Source organism: Panthera tigris, chromosome B4 (genome assembly GCF_018350195.1).
Source record: "Panthera tigris isolate Pti1 chromosome B4, P.tigris_Pti1_mat1.1, whole genome shotgun sequence".
In the NCBI taxonomy this organism is placed as follows: Eukaryota; Metazoa; Chordata; class Mammalia; order Carnivora; family Felidae; genus Panthera; species Panthera tigris.
The window spans coordinates 44,899,623-44,915,837 of record NC_056666.1 but is presented as its reverse complement, the minus strand read 5'-3'; the positions used below and the strand labels follow the sequence as shown (position 1 = coordinate 44,915,837).

The window sequence follows — 16,215 nt, the reverse complement described above, 5'->3', positions numbered from 1 at the left end:
TACTGTTTTCCCTAATGGCTGCACCATTTTATGTTCCAAGTATATGAGAGTTCCAGTGTCTCCACATCCTGTGAACACTGGTCTTTTCTATTTGTTTTTTTTTAATGTTTATTTGTTTATTTGAGACAGAGCATGCATGAGAGCAGGGGAGGGCGAGAGAGAGAGAGAGAGAGAGAGAGAGAGAGAGAGAAAGAGAGAATCCTAAGCAGGCTCCCCACTGTCAGTGTAGAGCCCAATGTGGGGCTCAAACTTACAAACAGTGAGATCATGACCTGAGCTGAAATCAAGAGTCGGACGCTTAACCGACTGAACCACCCAGGGCCCCTGTGTTTTTTTGATAGTGTTCATTCTAATGGGTGTGAAGTGTATCTTGTTGTTTTATTTCTTACCAATTCACTGATGGAATCTCCTTGCTCCCCCCCAATGACTTAAAAGGGTCTGATCTTGAGCCAAAATATTTAACGGACAAAACCATTGTCTCCAGTCTCAGAATTTCCCATGAGGATGTATATTAGTGCCAAAGAAAATATGGGCCCTAAAACTTCATTCAAACCCAGTGAAATCCATTTTTGGTGTACCATAGCTCATTTACCATCAGGCAAGAAAGAACTATCATTCTCTTCATTCTCCTCTATTGTTTTTAACACAGGGGTTTTGACTCTGGAAATTCATGTCCTCGAGGAACTAAAAGCCTAGAAGGCCAACTCTTGTGAGGATATACATATCTCACAGTGGGGCTGACTTCCCCACACCCAATCAGCCACCCAGTCCCTTTAATTGCACCTTTGTAATATCTTTAATATCTATGTTCTTTTCATGCCTAAGGTCACTACCCTGCTCAATCCGCATTAGCTCTTGCCTGTGCAGAGCCATAGCTGACCTGCTTTTCGTCTGTGGTCTGTGCAGGTTTATTTGGTTAGTTTTATTATGACAATCCTTGATTAAACAGCCTCAATGACTCTATTCTGCTGGCAGAATAATGACTCATCTCTTTAGCTTTCAGAGCTCTCTTGGGTCTGGTCCCAAATATCATTTCAGACTTTCACAACCTCCTCTCCCACCCTCTCCTTTACCCTCAGTCTCTCACTATATTCCCCATCACGAACTTCTCTGTAATGACAGTAGTTAATCTTACAGCTTCAACTCATTCTTCAAAGTCCATTCCAAGTTATAATGATGGCGGTTGCCAATCATTGATCATTTACTATATGCCAGTTACCAGTTTACACAGATTCCTTCATTTAACTTTCACAAAGGCCATGATTCCTGTCATCATCCGCATTTTGCAGGCGAGGCAATCAGAAGGGTAGAGTAACCTGGGCAAGCCCGAGTTCTACCAGGACCTGGATTCATGTCCAGATGATCTGAGTCCAGAACCCAAGTTTTTCGCCATGATTCTACTTCTCAGCTGGTGATGTCTTCCCACCTTCCCCATGTTAGAATTCAGTACAAATGAGTCACGAATCATTTATTTGGCAACTGCCACGCATAGGGCACCAGAGTAGAAACTATGCACTTCCAGGCATAGGCATTGGAAAGTCGATGAAGACGGTTTCAGTCATCCTACTGATCCGTTCTTGCTCTATGTTCCCAAATTTATTATAGTTGACATGCCATGACACCTTGAACATTGCTTTTCGTACACACTGTTGTCTCCTCCGATACCCTATTACTTCTTTTTGCCTATCTTCTTCCTTTGGTTTATCTCCCGTAAACCAAAGACAGACCCAAAGATACATTTATTGAATTCAAGCGAATGCCACTCTTACTTCAACTTGTTCCATCTCCCGCCTGGAACTTTCCAGGGCAATGCCCCATCCCGTTCCTGCTGTAAAACAATGTTATCAACTCACTGGGGACCTGGGCCTGTTTCATTTCAGCACCTAATAATAATAACTAATTTTTATTATGTGCTTTGCTTATTCCAGGCATCGAACATGAATAGATTAATTTAACCTTTACAAAATCCAATGAAGTAAACCTACGTTCATCTCTATTTTGTAAAAGAGAAAACTGACGTCCTGTGAACTGGGTGACTTGGCCATGGTTGCTAGTTATTTCTGGCACAGCAAGGATTGCTACTCAGGCTCTTGGAGTCTGCAATTTTGACCTCTTTGCCTAGTGTTTAGTCACTGTACTTCACAGTCCCTCTGTAAACATTTAACTAAATAAACATTTTTTTTAAATTCCTGGTGCTGCTTTAGATTTCTTAGTATCTTGCTGTAAACTGCCTTTATTATAATATATATATGTCGACATACTCCATGGTTATAACTTTAAAGAAGGAATCAATTTTGGGGCTTCTTTTGGATTGTTCCAGATACTTAGTGTAATTGCTGGGTCACTGCACAGATGTTGGAAAATGTTTGGTCTGACCCTGGAAGACCGGGCTAGTCTTTATCCATATCTAATCTGTGAGGTTAGATGGCCCATTTTGGGCTCCTTGTTCCCCGGGGCAGAAACTTGAGTCTTAGTCTCTGGAAACTGCTCCTTAAGGGAAGAATGACTGTTGGCGTGTGGAATGAATGAAGCACCTTGCCCTGGGTCAAATGCCTGGCTCCTCTTTCCCAGGTGCTTCAGGACCTGTGTCTGTTGAAGGTAGGAATTAGGGGAGGGACAGAGGCACATCCCTAGGACAACACTCCCAGCTCAACCCGCTTGCCAGAAACTGATCTCACTCTGGAGGAAATAGATGCAAAGGCTTTTGAGGTCCTTTAATGCTGTCAGGAACCTTTCCATACATCCTGCCAGGCCTACCTTTCAGCATTTAATTTTGCATTTAAGGTACAAATCAATTTAATACAATCAGATTAATATCATGTATTATCCAGAAAGGACAGTGATAGTCTCCCCCCCACCCCCGCCCCTGCCCCCGGCTCTAATTAGGTCAAATCTGTGATCACTTAATTCTAGTGTTTCCTTTTTAGAAGACCATAGACAAACGAGATCAGAGACTAATGACCAGGTGTTATCTAGTCCTTAATTTATTAATCAATATTTTTCACACCTCCAATGTGCCAGATACTGTGCTCAGTGCTGGAGAAATTTGACGGAACAAGATAGGAAAAAACTTACACTTTTTTTAGTATGGTGAAGAAATTGGAAAATACAATGATAGCTAATTTTGACATCTGAAAAGAGAAAAGAAAGGCCCAATTTTATATATATTGTCTCCAAAATAAAACTGAGGTCAACAGGTCGAAATAATAACAAGGCTGTTATTGCAAGGAATTTGTAGCCAAGTATGAACTCTTCTTTTCAAGGTAGTGAGTTCCCCATCACTCGGGCTGTCAGGCCACTTGACAGGTGTATTATGTATGGAAAAATTTCTCGTATATTAGAAAAAGACACCGAATGTCTGGTTGAGCTGGATACAATTTAATATACCTTCAAGCCATGAGATTACATGATTCTAGAACATTTGATAACATATGTAAAGTCACGAAAGCCCAATAATTTAATAATACATAACAGAATTATAAGCCCATATTAATTAAAAAGACCCTATAGCTGTACAGTTTAATTAGATCTCACCTTACCAGAGGCCTGGCTCCTCCTTGGACCCACAGTATCAGTTACTTAATAATACTCAGGTGGTGAGAAACAGTGACGCATCTTCAGGACGCATCAAGTTCCTCCCAGTTTCCAATATAGAGGTCACCAGCTGCTTTTTCACCGCCTCTGGGGAAAACCGCGGCACCTAAAAATGGACCATGACCTTTGGAAGAATATCTAAAATAGTATCTGTATTTTTAGGTGGTTGAGCTGCAAAACAAAGCCTCTAGAAGAAGTTGGTCATTTCTGCCCCTTCCATACCTGAACTTGTAAATCTCCCCAAAGAGTTCAGAGATCCTACCTTGCACATTTGGAAGTCAATTCTTACAGGTTTCCGGGTAGGAAATATTCTCATATTGTAGCTGATGCAGATAAAACTCCCCCTTCTTCCACTGACCTATGACTTACTGGATTATTGTCTCATCTGAGTCCTATAATTTGCTGGTGTTCATTGCCTGCAAGTTTTTCAAGAGTTCTTGCTTCCCAAGTTCCTGACTATTGTGTTTGTGTTACCCTTCAAAATGCACAGGGCTCGCCAAAGAAAGGTAGTTCATAGAAGAACAGAATGTTCTCTAATGTATGTGGATGTTCCTCCCCCACCCCGTTAAGGGGAAGCCTGTGCAGTGCCACACTTTGCAGGACAAAGCTGGCCATGAAGAGTCAGGGTGACACCTGGGTGGGGGGTGGGGAGGACAAAGAGCGTGATGGAGAGCATAGGCCCTAGCAACAGACGGCCGGAAGGTTTGCTTCCTGATTCTAGAACACTTACTGTGTGGCCTTTCATAAGTTCCCTAACTTTTCTGTGCCCTGGTTTCTTTATCTAGGAAAGGAGAATAATAAAATTGACTTGGGTTTGTATTGGACAAAATAACATACGCCGGTGGGACACAGTTAAGCACTTAATAAATGTGAGCTGTTATTATTCCTCTCAACGGTATTGAGAGAAACCCCATGGTTTCTGAGCAGCAGGAATCAGCTGGAATCTTTTAAGTAAGGAACACTGAGAGCTAAAGGCCTTATGGGAGTTTGGCCCTGGGATGGGAGTTGTGAATCTGTGATAAAGAACTTTCTTTCCAGAGAAGGGTCCTGACTTGTAATAGAGAGCCCAGGTTGACTGATGTGAGCCAGCTCCACAGTCTTATCTGTCCCCTGTCTAGTTTGCATCTCCTGTGAGGGTTCCAGTCAGTGCTTCAGCCAAGACCCCATGGCGACTTACTACTGCCCCCTAGAGGACTGAGGAAGTCGCTAGCAGGAGCCAGGTCTGCTCTGCCAGGAAGTGTATCCCATGTTAGCGACTTCCCTCAGAGCTGGAATATCTTCAAGTGAATCTGGGGTCACTTAGTGTCTCAGCCTCTCCTTTCCTCACCAGAAGAATGGGGAGAGTAATGTCTCACACACAGGATCGTGGTGAGAATCAAATAAGATAGGAGCACATGTGAAAATTTATGATTCTAGATGTTTCTGTCATTATGTAGTGGTTATAGTAGCAATAATTATTCTCTTTGACAATTCTCTTTAAGGGACCCGCTAGGACAATTGTCTTTAAGGGACCCGCTAGGGTGAGAAGACTTTGCAGTAGGGCTCTCCCTTAGAATCAGAGTAGCCATCAGGCTCTGACTGTGGTTCTTAGTCCCACACCCTGATACAAAACAGCTTTCCAGGGCGGTAGAGGGCTAGGCTCCAGCCTCCATGACAAATTTGCAACCTCCTGAGGCCAGGAGGGGGTATTTTCTGGGACCTGGAGGAGCTAGACTTCCCCCCCCCCCCCTCTCTGAGAAGCAACAGGTTGGTGGTCCATTACCACCAAGGTGCAACCTAATTTCGCCACAGTCCTTATCAGAATTTTCCATACTTCTAGCTTAGCCCTGCCCCCAGTTCCCTTCCCACCTTTGCTCCAGGGGCATTCTCATCAGGTGGGGTGTGGCTTGCTTTTTCTTTTCTTTCCGTCCTTTTTTTTCTTTTTTTTCCTACAACCACTTGGAAAAGCTGCCTTGAGGGACGTGAGGCTGAGGGTTGCATAAAAGCTCAAGGGAACTCTATCCATCACACTCAGGACCTGCTTCCTTCCACTTAACCTCCACCAGCCTCTTGCGCTCCCGCTGGCACCATGCTGAGGAAGGCTCTGATAGTCACAGCCTGGTTTACCTTGGCTGTGGCTTACCCTGTAATACTCCCGGGTAAGTGGACCATTGGGAGGTCTGTTGGAGAATGAAACTGAAATTCTTTTATGGTGTGTGTGTGTGGGGGGGGGGGGGTCTTTCTGCAGAAACAGAAAGAGCAAAAGACAAAGACCAGCAGTGAATGTTGCAAAGTGAAGTGGGTGAAATTATATCCACTTGGTGTTAAGTTGGAGATGGGCAGGTGGTGGAGCCCCGGCGCCTTGGACACATGGAGTGCTAAGCTAAAATGTGGATTAGGTGCTTGAGTTGATCTCATCAAGGTAATAAGTTTGGGCTAGATGGGCTTAGGGTGGGTGATGGGAAAACATCACTACTGAGGGTTTTCTGTGGCCCTATTCGCTCTTGGGTCCTAAAGAGGCTTTATTCTATTTAGTGCCGGTTGAAAAGTCCTAGGTTGTATCCTCATTTTATAGCAGAGTGCAGTTCAGAGTGCTTCAGCAGTTCATTCAGTCACATGCAATGGAAATCAGGGTGTCTGGAATGGAAACTTATGAATCACACTGAGAAAGGAAAGAAATAGGGGTCTTCCTGAACTGGAGAGAAAAGGAAAGCTTTCCCCTAAAAGCTTTCATTTCTACTTCTTTCCAAATTCAATTTGATTTCTCGGGAGAAAGGGTGTTCATTCTTTTGCATTAAAATAATTACTTTCAGGGCCACTGGGTGACCTAGTCAGTTAAGCGTCCAAGTCTTGATTTCGACTTAGCTCATGGTCTCATGATTCGTGAGTTCGAGCCCTGCTTCGGGTTCTGTGCTAACAGTGTGGAGTCTGCTTTGGATTCTCTGTCTTTCTCTCTGCTCATCCCCCACTCATTCTCTCTCTCTCTCTCTCTCTCAAAAATAAATAAACGTTAAAAAAACTTTAAAAATAATTACTTTCCCCCATCCTCTTCCTCCCAGAACTCCCTCTGATACCTTTCAATTGATCAGATGCTGTATTTGGGGTTCTTTACTGTATACGCATGAATGATACAGCATAGTGACTAAATTAGAGAGCTAATGATTTTGGCCTCATTGGCAGTGTGCCCATAACCTGGTCACCGAGGCTAGGCAGCCACAATGACTGGGTATATTTCACTACAGTGAAGGATTCACTACAGGCTCAAGAAGACCCTGGTTGTAAGCTCATCAGGTCTACATGGTTATGATGCTCTTATGGTGAGCAAACCCCCAAATATCTGCATTGTGCATTCTATGGGAGAGACTGGGAAGTTGGGTCCTAGACTTCACCCAGTAAGTGAAAAACCGGTAGGAGTAGCCCATTTTAGAGTCGATTCCATTCTGGTTTATGCACCTTGGACATAGCTGTTTTCCTGGCTCCTTCCCCCTTTTGGTTTCTGTTTTTAGTTTTCAGGAACCTGGAAGGATTATATCCAAGGAAGGATATCCCTGGAGTTTTTATTCGGTTTCTGTCTAATTTGTATATAGAGGCACAGTATTGAATTCTTCTTCCTAAACTGACCCTCTCAAAGAAAGATGGTGTAGCGGGCTTTGAGCATACTCTCCCGGGTGGCAGTTAAAGTCTTCTGTCCTTTCTAGCACTTGGCAGGAGAGAAACTTGTGGTGAGACCACATTTGACTCAATATACTCTTTTATGTTCCAGATTTTCCCCGGAAAAAGATCTAGCTTGAAGTAGTGTAGAGATGGTGAAAATATTCTTCCTAGAGAGTACTTAAATAATTCTTCTCCTTCTTCCTCCTCCTCCTCTTCCCCTTCTTCTTCTTCCTTTTCTTCTTCTTCTTCTTCTTCTTCTTCTTCTTCTTCTTCGTTGTCGTCTTCTTCTTCTTCTTCTCCTTTTTTTTTTTTTTTGGCTCCTCTGGAATTCATTACTGACCTAGACTTGACCACTGACCTTGAGTTGATTAATGCCCTTGGATTTACCACTGAACTAGAGTCCTCCGCCATCCTGGAGTCATCTACTTACCCAGAGTCCACTGTCACCCCAGAGTCCCCCACCGACCTGGAGTCATCCACCACCACAGAATTCACTGCCACCTTGGAGTTGACCACTGACCCAGAGTCCCCCACCGACCTGGAGTTGTCCACCACCACGGAGTCCACTGCTGCCCTGAAGTTGACCACTGACCCAGAGTTCTCCACCGATCTGGAATTTTCCACTGACCTGGAGTCCTCCACCGACCTGGAGTTTTCCACTGACCTGGAGTCCACGGCCACCCCAGAGTCAACCACTGACCTAGTCTCCATTGGTGTAGAATCGACCACGGATGTGCATCTTGAGAACACACCAACCTTTGGTAGGTGAGGGTTTGGGCTTCAGAGGAGGCCTGGGCAGGAGTTGGTGAGCTCCCATTGCATTTCTGAGAGAAAGCCTGCTTTCCTCCAGTGTACTTGATTTCCCAATGTAAGCTGATGATCAAAGCCATCCTCTATTTTGTTGTCCTAGAATTATCTACTGAAGTGGAATCAAACACTGATAGCTCTGAGGAAGCAACTGCTGAGGCTACAGGTAAGGATTTCTGACTTCAAAAATGCAGAAATTTCTTCCTTCCTCCTTTTTCTTGTTTATAGGTCATTGCATAGAAATGTCCTGAGGTATCTTATACATTTGGGGATACTTTTGCTGCTTTGTTCTCTATGGTAGAGGGAAGTTTTGCCAAAAGTTCTCTGAAACTTGTAGAAAATTGAAACATTTTCCCCGAGTGTCAGAAACCGGAATTGCTTGGAGGCCAACATAGCTCCATCCCAGAGGTCTGCCCAGACCTGACCAGGACCAGCCTTCAGGGCTTCTCAAAGAGGAGGGGCTTGGTGTCTCCAATGGACTGAAGTATGTGGTGGCCAAAAAGGGGTTGACAATTTCCTTTTCTCTGCCAGTTCATTACCATTCAGTTTACATAGAGAACTTTTTGAGAGAAGGTTATGGTAAATGTAAGTCTTATTTGAATATAGACTGAACAAAAGAGAAAAGAGATTTAAAAGCTTTATGCGTTAAGCAGTGGTCCTATCTTTGCCCATCCCTCTTTCCAGTCTCTACCTTCTTTCATTTTTCTGTCTTCCACCTAGCCAAGGGGCCATAAGATTTCGATGCTTTCTACCCCCACAAAACAAACCCAATACTTTAAGGGATGCCTGGGATGTTTGCTAAGAAAGACTCTTGGGTCTTATCTACAAAAGCAAATTTCTATATGATCTGATTCTTATGTCTGCAAATAATAGCTAAAATTTATCGCAATTGTCTATATTCCAGCACTGCTCTAAGTGTATTGGGGTATCGCAGGGAGTAGTGGGAGGAATCTAGAAATGGTATGTTAGTGGAAAGGCCTATTTTGAGGAAGGGTTGTTTCCCTGGCTTTAACATCTTCCTCTTCCACTAATTGTCTTCCTCGAAGAATTGACATCATTTGCAACACGAAGCTCTACTTCACTATTGTGTTCTAATTACCCAAACTGTAATCTGGCTTAATTAAAGAGTTCATCTGTGTTAATGATGTCTTCCCCTGCCCCCTCCCATGGGGCGTTAGGAAAATTCTCATGTTTGACTACAAGATCCATCTGGTCATTTTTGCTAATACACTGGACCTCGTACCTGCTTATCAAGAGATGCTTTCTGACTGTGGAATTTACCCACAAAATGAGGGTCTTTGTTTTTTTTCCCCTCACCATAATGTATTTATTTATTTAACTTTTTTTTTCAGTTTTATTGAGATGTAATTGACATCAGCTTAAGGTGTACAATGTAGTGATTTGATATGAATGTATATTGAGAAGCTGTGGTTTTTAATAGAGAAAATCAATGGAGGTTTTAACTTTTTAAGTTAAGAAACGTACTTCTTTATTTCTAGAAAATGTCACTGCCACTTACTCAGAAGAGCCCATGACTAGAGGACCAGGTAAGGCCAAACAGCTTTGTCTTTCTCGCCTATTCTTGGTCTTCAAGGGTTTTTTTTTTTTTTTTTTTTTTTTTTTTTTTTTTTCCTTGGGAGGCTTTCCAGAACAGACTCAGGAAGTGGGACTCTGGTAGGTACTCTGCCTCTGTTTATACCCTTCTCACTCATGTCTGCTCAGCTTCTGGGGGAGAAGAGGGAATGAAGTTATAACAAATACACGTGCTACTCTTAGGGACTTGTAAGTGAGTGGAGACCTCCCCTTAAACCAGATCATCCTCATGGAGTGCATCTGTGTTCCATTTATAACAGTAGGATTTCAGGTATGGCAGAGGACCCTGGCAGTTGGGAGAAGGAAGGTGTGGGTGCCACAGACTTAGTGGAGCCCTCTGTTTACCAGGGCTACGTGATGCGGTTAACTGAATGCTAGACCCACTGCGAGTGATCCTTACTGATGTGAATAAAACCATTTCTTTACTTAATTTCAGAAGAGTCCAGCACCTCCGTGGGAAGCAATGAGTATGTCTAAGTACCTTTTTGTAAGTTTCTTCTCTCTGGCCCTGATTCCTTATCAAGGGTTTGATACCATTTTCAGTGCTGGTTTTCGTACACTGTGAAAGGAGTCCAAACTGACAACTTCCAAGATGCTGAGATCAGTTATAAAAGCTCACATGAGCTCAAAGGCAACCTCTTTCCTCTCTGATGTTTGTCTTGATTGTCTGGTTGTTCAGCAACCAAATAAGCATACGATAAACAAGTCTTCTTGCTTGAGTTTCCCAAGATTGCATTTTCCTCTCTATCTTGGATGTGGATTCCAATTCAGTATATGGAGTCTTTTTCTTTTTTTTTTTTTATTTTTTATTTTTAACGTTTATTTATTTTTGAGACAGAGAGAGACACAGCATGAACGGGGGAGGGGCAGAGAGAGAGGGAGACACAGAATCGGAAGCAAGCTCCAGGCTCTGAGCCATCAGCCCAGAGCCCGACACGGGGCTCGAACCCGCGGACCACAAGATAGTGACCTGAGCTGAAGTCGGACGCTTAATTGACTGAGCCACCCAGGCGCCCCATATGGAGTCTTTTTCAAAGGAAAAGTCTGAAGAAAAGTCATCAGATTTTCCAATGCACAGACTATATAATTCAGTTAAAAACTGTAAAGCCTCAGAGTTCTGAATCAGGAGGTCCCGGTTTTACTAAGTGGCCTCATTTTGGGCTTTTTTTTTGGAAGCCTCTAAAATGGTTTCTTCATGAAATAAAGTGGCTACCTGGACAGTGTGTAAATATCTGACTTGAGACACAAGGAGAGGGAGGGAGAATAAGGAGTTTACACCTTAAAGAAATGAAGTCACATGTCCAAGGTCACAGTGGGCAGCGGGGAAGATGGGGGTGATCTGTTGAACACTAGTTTCTTTTGGTAACTCCTTTTTTTTTTTTTTAAATTTAGAAAATGAAGCAGATTTTCCATTAGTTGTGACCATCACCCTTCTAACCACAACTTTCTGAGAAGATTCTGAGCTTCTGAACAAGGCTTCCACCCCATTATTGGAGATTGAATATTGTAAAGGCCTAGATGTACCTGTTGAAGATAAACAGAGTGACAGGAGTTGTACCCACACAAAGGAGGGGTGTCTTTTAACAGTGTCCCATTTCGCAGGGGCTCAATAAATGTTGATTAGAATTGAATTTTGAGAGGGGTTTTTTATTTTATTTTATTTATTTATTTTTTAAATTTTTTTTTTAACATTTATTTATTTTTGAGACAGAGAGAGACAGAGCATGAACGGGGAAGGGGCAGAGAGAGAGAGAGGGAGACACAGAATCGGAAGCAGGCTCCAGGCTCTGAGCCACCAGCCCAGAGCCTGACGCGAGGCTCGAACTCATGGACCACGAGCTCGTGACCCGAGCTGAAGTCGGACGCTCAACCGACTGAGCCACCCAGGCGCCCCGGGGTTTTTTATTTTATAAAGGGACAGATTGCTTATTTGCCTTGTGTTAGTACTAATAATCATTTTATTCCTCTCTGGTAGATACTTTATAACCAGGCTTTAACTCTTGATGGCCCCAAGAAAGCATGAAATCAACTATGGAAAACATATTAGTTTTCCTATTCCTGCTGTAACGAATTACTACAAATTTAGTGGCTTAAAACAACACAGACCTATTTTATAGTTTTGTAGCTCAGAAGTCTGAAGGCATCTCACTGGGTTAAAAATGTGTTGCTGGGGCTGAGCCCCTTTCTGGAGACTTTATGGAAGAATCTATTTTCTTGCCTGCTTTGTTTGCCCCTCTTTCATCCTGAAAGTCAGCAGTGGCTGTTTGACTCTCTCGTTATATCACAGTCGCTGACACTGACTACTGCCCGTCTCTTCCACATTTAGGGACACTAAGAACACATCGGGCCCTACCTGGATAATCCAGGATAATCTCCATTTCAAGGTCAGTTGACTAGCAACCTTAAATCCCATTTGCCATGTAACTTAACATATTCACTGATTCTGGGAATTAGTCAGTGAGTGTCTTTGTGAGGCCATTATCCTTCATACCACAGACAGGACAAGACATCTCACTCTAAACCTGGTTTGGTTCATTACAGGATGGAGATAATTACCCATGCTTTTTTTTTTTTTTTTTTCCCTTACACTAGATTTTTATAAGAGGATATATATGAATTTATGTAAAATTAGTTGGCGTGGCACATATTTGTAATTTCGCAGTATGCAATAGCGTAAATGACAAACTAAAATGGCAGAAATGTAGAGTGATAGGCAGAGTTGAAAGTGGGGAGAATACAGATTTTAGGTGTATATCTACCACTTGGGAACCCCAGCTTCCTTATGTAAAATGAGTCAATTATACCAGGTTGATTGAAAATTCCCTTTTTCTTCTTAATATATTTCAACACAGAATACACCAGTGTTTGGGAATATTAACTTAAAGAATTAGTAGCTTACTAGCTTGTCTCAGGGAAAATTATTCCATGCTTTCCAGTGATTTTTACACAACATGCAATAAATCCCTCACTCTTAGGATGAGTTGGCCACAGAGCACATCAGATTTTAGGATTCTTTATCCTGGCTCTATCAAGCCCCTTATCTCAGGTCTTTTCTTCTAAATAGGAAAGTAGTTCCAAGGTCTCTGCTGATCTCTTTTAAGACGATAAATCTATTTCTGTTTTGCCAGTCAACTATTTTTCCAATTTTTCTTCCTATTTTCTCCTTAGTTTCAAGTACATTTCAGCATGGACTTTTATGATGGACCATTGGAATGGTTTATGCAAGTTAGCCAGGAAAATGTGATAGTTGCCTCCAGCTAGGCACTCATTAGTACCTATCTAGAATAGAAAAAAAAATTTTCATTTCAGATTCTGACTGATTAGTTAAAGGTAGCTGCCTAGAGACTAATGAGATGACTACCAAACTTGGGGATTGGTTGAAGGGGGAATTTGCAACATGTGTGCTGACCATTTGCTGATCCTGGTAGAAGTGGCATTGAAGCTATGGGTTCAGATGAGGTCATTTAGGAATAGTATATATACTGGAGGAGTTAGGCACCTGACAGAGTCTTATAGAAACTTGACATACAGAGCAAGCAAATGACAAGGAGCCCCACACAATTACTGTCCTCATAATAGCAGCTACCACTGAAGGCTTGCCTATGGGAGGCATGGACTGAGCTGAGAGCTTTACATAAGTTACTTACACCACGTAAATATGTATGATATTATTAATTGCATGCAATTGCGCCCCAAAATAAGTAATATTTGTGCGATTTATAGACAAATATAAATATCAGCTTTAAACATGAAAAAAAATGCTGTTACAACACAGTAACAACAACAATAAAGAGTTACAGGACATTTTAGAACAATCATAAGGAAAATTATAAACCACAATAAACAGAGACCAAAAATAGAATGGTTAATGGCATAAGAGAAATAAAGATAATCCTTAACTATCTGTGGAAGCCTGTTTGGGGGAAAGTGGTACCAAATAGAAGGATGCCAGTTGTCCTCATAACTTGCTGGCGAGGCTCAGGGGTTACAGGCACAGGTGCTCTTAAGATTAGGCTTAAGGACAGGTGACGATGGTGGAAAAACAGGCGACAGGAAACAGGTTCATATCCTCCCTTGTTCCAGCAGGTGAGATTAGATTTATTCTCTAGAAAATTGACCCAGAAAAGTGCTGGACTTGGGACCGCCATCACTGAAGAAGATACGAGGGAGATGCCATTCTAAAAGCAGGGCAATGGAGTGAAATGAATGGACAGACACCTAGTCTCTTACCCAGGCCAGCTCCAAAGTGCCAGCAGTGAGGATTATGCCTGCCATGCAGTCTTAATTCTTCTGAAGAGTTGGAGTGGTCTCAGAGGTAGCATCTGGAGATAGGTCTTCAACAAATTGGGTCTCAGGCCACCCGATCATTCTCCTGTGAGGCACAGGATTCTATAAAAGCCTTGCAAGGCACTCAGTTTTCTGATTATCTCAGTGCCTCATTTTCATGTATAAAAAGAAAGCAGAGCATCACCTGACATTTGAAGACAATCTCCATCAAATAACAGTTAAGGAGCAGTAAAAGGGGAATTCAGAAGAAACGTAGAAAACACGAAGAGCAGAAGAAACCTTTAAGAAACTGTAATGGATAAATTCTGAGGGATAAGAATGGATACTGCATCCTTGCAACAAGAATAGGTTGCTATTGAATAAAGAATCAACCAGCGGTGCCTGGTTGGTTCAGTGGGAAGAGCATGAAACTCTTTTTTTTTTTTTTTTTTTTAAGTTTATTTTTGAGAGAGGGAGAGAGCACGCAAGCAGGGGAGGGGCAGAGAGACTGGGACAGAGGATCTGAAGCTGGCTCTGTGCTGACAGCAGACAGCCCCATGTGGGGATCAAACTCATGAACTATGAGATCGTGACCTGAGCTGAAGTCAGCCGTTCAACCAACTGAGTCACCCAGGCAATCCTGGAAGAATGTGCAACTTCTTGATCTTGGGGTTGAGCCTTTGTCGGGTGCAGAGATTACTGAAAACAATAAATAAAAACTTAAAAAAAAAGAATGAACCAGAAAACATAGAAATACTGGCAATTGTGAATTTAGATGATAAGTTTAATAGAAGATGAAATTAAGAAACTCCCTTATAAAAAAAAAAAAAGGAAAAGAGATGGTCAGTGAGAAAAGAAATGAGAAAATTCAATTAACACAAATTTCAAAGAAAACAGAGCGGGAAAGAAATTATCAGTGAAAGGCTGCATTTCCCAGAACTTAAGGACGGCTCTCTGTATTGAAACTGCCCAGGGTTCATCCACAGGCCCACACTTAGCATTTGCAGGGGCCAGTGCAGGAACGCAAATGGAAGTTTGCATACTCTATCTCTAAATACGCACAAGTTTTAAACTGAGCTAGATAGAACCTAAGTTCCGGTCACATATCCACCCACGTATACTGCCTTTTCCTTGGAGACTGCCCCTTTGACCAAGCCTAGAGACTAAAGGAGCCCTGTGTTCCCCCACACCACCCACGCCCTTGTGAAGTGAGGGGCAGGCAGGGACAAGCTGTTTGCAGGAATAGCAAGAGGGAAGCTGGTCTGGTGGGGGAATGACTTGGTCAAGCTTGTGTGGGAACCTGCTAGGCAAGGTTTCCTCCCTTGTGTCTCACTTCTGATTTGGGATTTCCAGAAAGTTTTGAACACCTCCCGGGTGTATAGCCTTGAGCATGGGAGTGGCAGATAGCACAATTCCCCTGGGGGGTGGGAGAACCCGTCTGCCTTGTTTCTGGTGCCCCAAGGCAGAGAAGCTATGAATTGTTTCTCTTTACATATTCACAATCCTGCATTCTTAGTCCTGAAGGGCCTGTGCCCTCTCCCATAATTCTTGTTTTTTTCAAAAATTTACTTGCTGAGGGGCACCTGGGTGGATCAGTTGGTTAAGCATCTGACTCTTGGTTTCTGCTCAGGTCATGATCTCATGGTTTGTGGGTTTGAACCCTGTATCTGGCTCCCCACTGAGCATGGGGCCAATTTGGGACTCTCTCTCTCTCTCTCTTTCTATTTCTGCCCCTCCCCCATTTTCTTTCTCTCTCAAACACTTAAAACAAAAACTTACTTGCTCAGCTTCTAAAATAATTTCTAATGAGAGTAAAGAGAAAAAACAATGCCTTTGGTTTTGATGTTTGTGTGGGGACCCTTTCTAAATTGCAGGGCCCAGGATCGGGGGCCCATCCTGGAACATTGAGACCCCAGTACTATAAATGAAAAAGACAATCCACATCAGCATATATCTAACTCAATTTTAGGGATAAAAAGATGATGCTGAAGATCTCAGTGAGAAGAACAGTCATTTGCAATGAACTGAGGGTCAGCATGATAATGGAACAAGGGAGGAAGTCAGAAAACAGTGGAAAGTTGTCATAAACATTCTGTGTAAAAATAATTTTCAACCTAGAATTTTATATCCAGTCAGAGTATCAATTGAGTGTGAGGGTAGACGAAAGTCACTCTCAGACAAAAAAAGATCTTGAAATATTTGCCTCTCATGCATTCATTTGCAAGAAGATATGGCACGATGTGCTTCACCAAAGGGGGAAAAAAAAACAAGAAAGAGGAGGGCATTAACTCAAGATATTAATCATCCTACTAAAAAGAGAGC

General features: G+C 42.6%; 1 protein-coding gene across 2 annotated transcripts; it reads left to right on the top strand.

The window, feature by feature from the left end:
- The first annotated feature begins 5,533 nt into the window (after positions 1–5,533).
- LOC102969420 (flocculation protein FLO11-like) lies at positions 5,534–11,258 on the top strand. Of its 2 annotated transcripts, none has more exons than XM_015534934.2 (6): positions 5,534–5,732; positions 7,626–7,988; positions 8,138–8,200; positions 9,534–9,581; positions 10,064–10,094; positions 11,020–11,258. In XM_015534934.2, exons 1-6 carry the CDS (start codon positions 5,663–5,665, stop codon positions 11,024–11,026), a joined length of 582 nt encoding a protein of 193 aa, XP_015390420.2. In that variant the 5' UTR covers positions 5,534–5,662; the 3' UTR covers positions 11,027–11,258. The 2 variants fall into 2 exon arrangements, with proteins under 2 accessions (XP_015390420.2, XP_015390419.2); XM_015534933.2 differs by having other exon boundaries at positions 10,064–10,114.
- Positions 11,259–16,215: the final 4,957 nt, after the last annotated feature.

What these genes read in the sequence shown, in the direction of transcription:
- LOC102969420 (XM_015534933.2), top strand. Translation starts at nt 5,663, where the DNA reads ATGCTGAGGAAGGCTCTGATAGTCACAGCCTGGTTTACCTTGGCTGTG. An exon ending in AGCAACTGCTGAGGCTACAG is followed by an intron (nt 8,201 to 9,533) that starts GTAAGGATTTCT and finishes CTTTATTTCTAG; the next exon opens with AAAATGTCACTGCCACTTAC. An exon ending in GCCCATGACTAGAGGACCAG is followed by an intron (nt 9,582 to 10,063) that starts GTAAGGCCAAAC and finishes ACTTAATTTCAG; the next exon opens with AAGAGTCCAGCACCTCCGTG.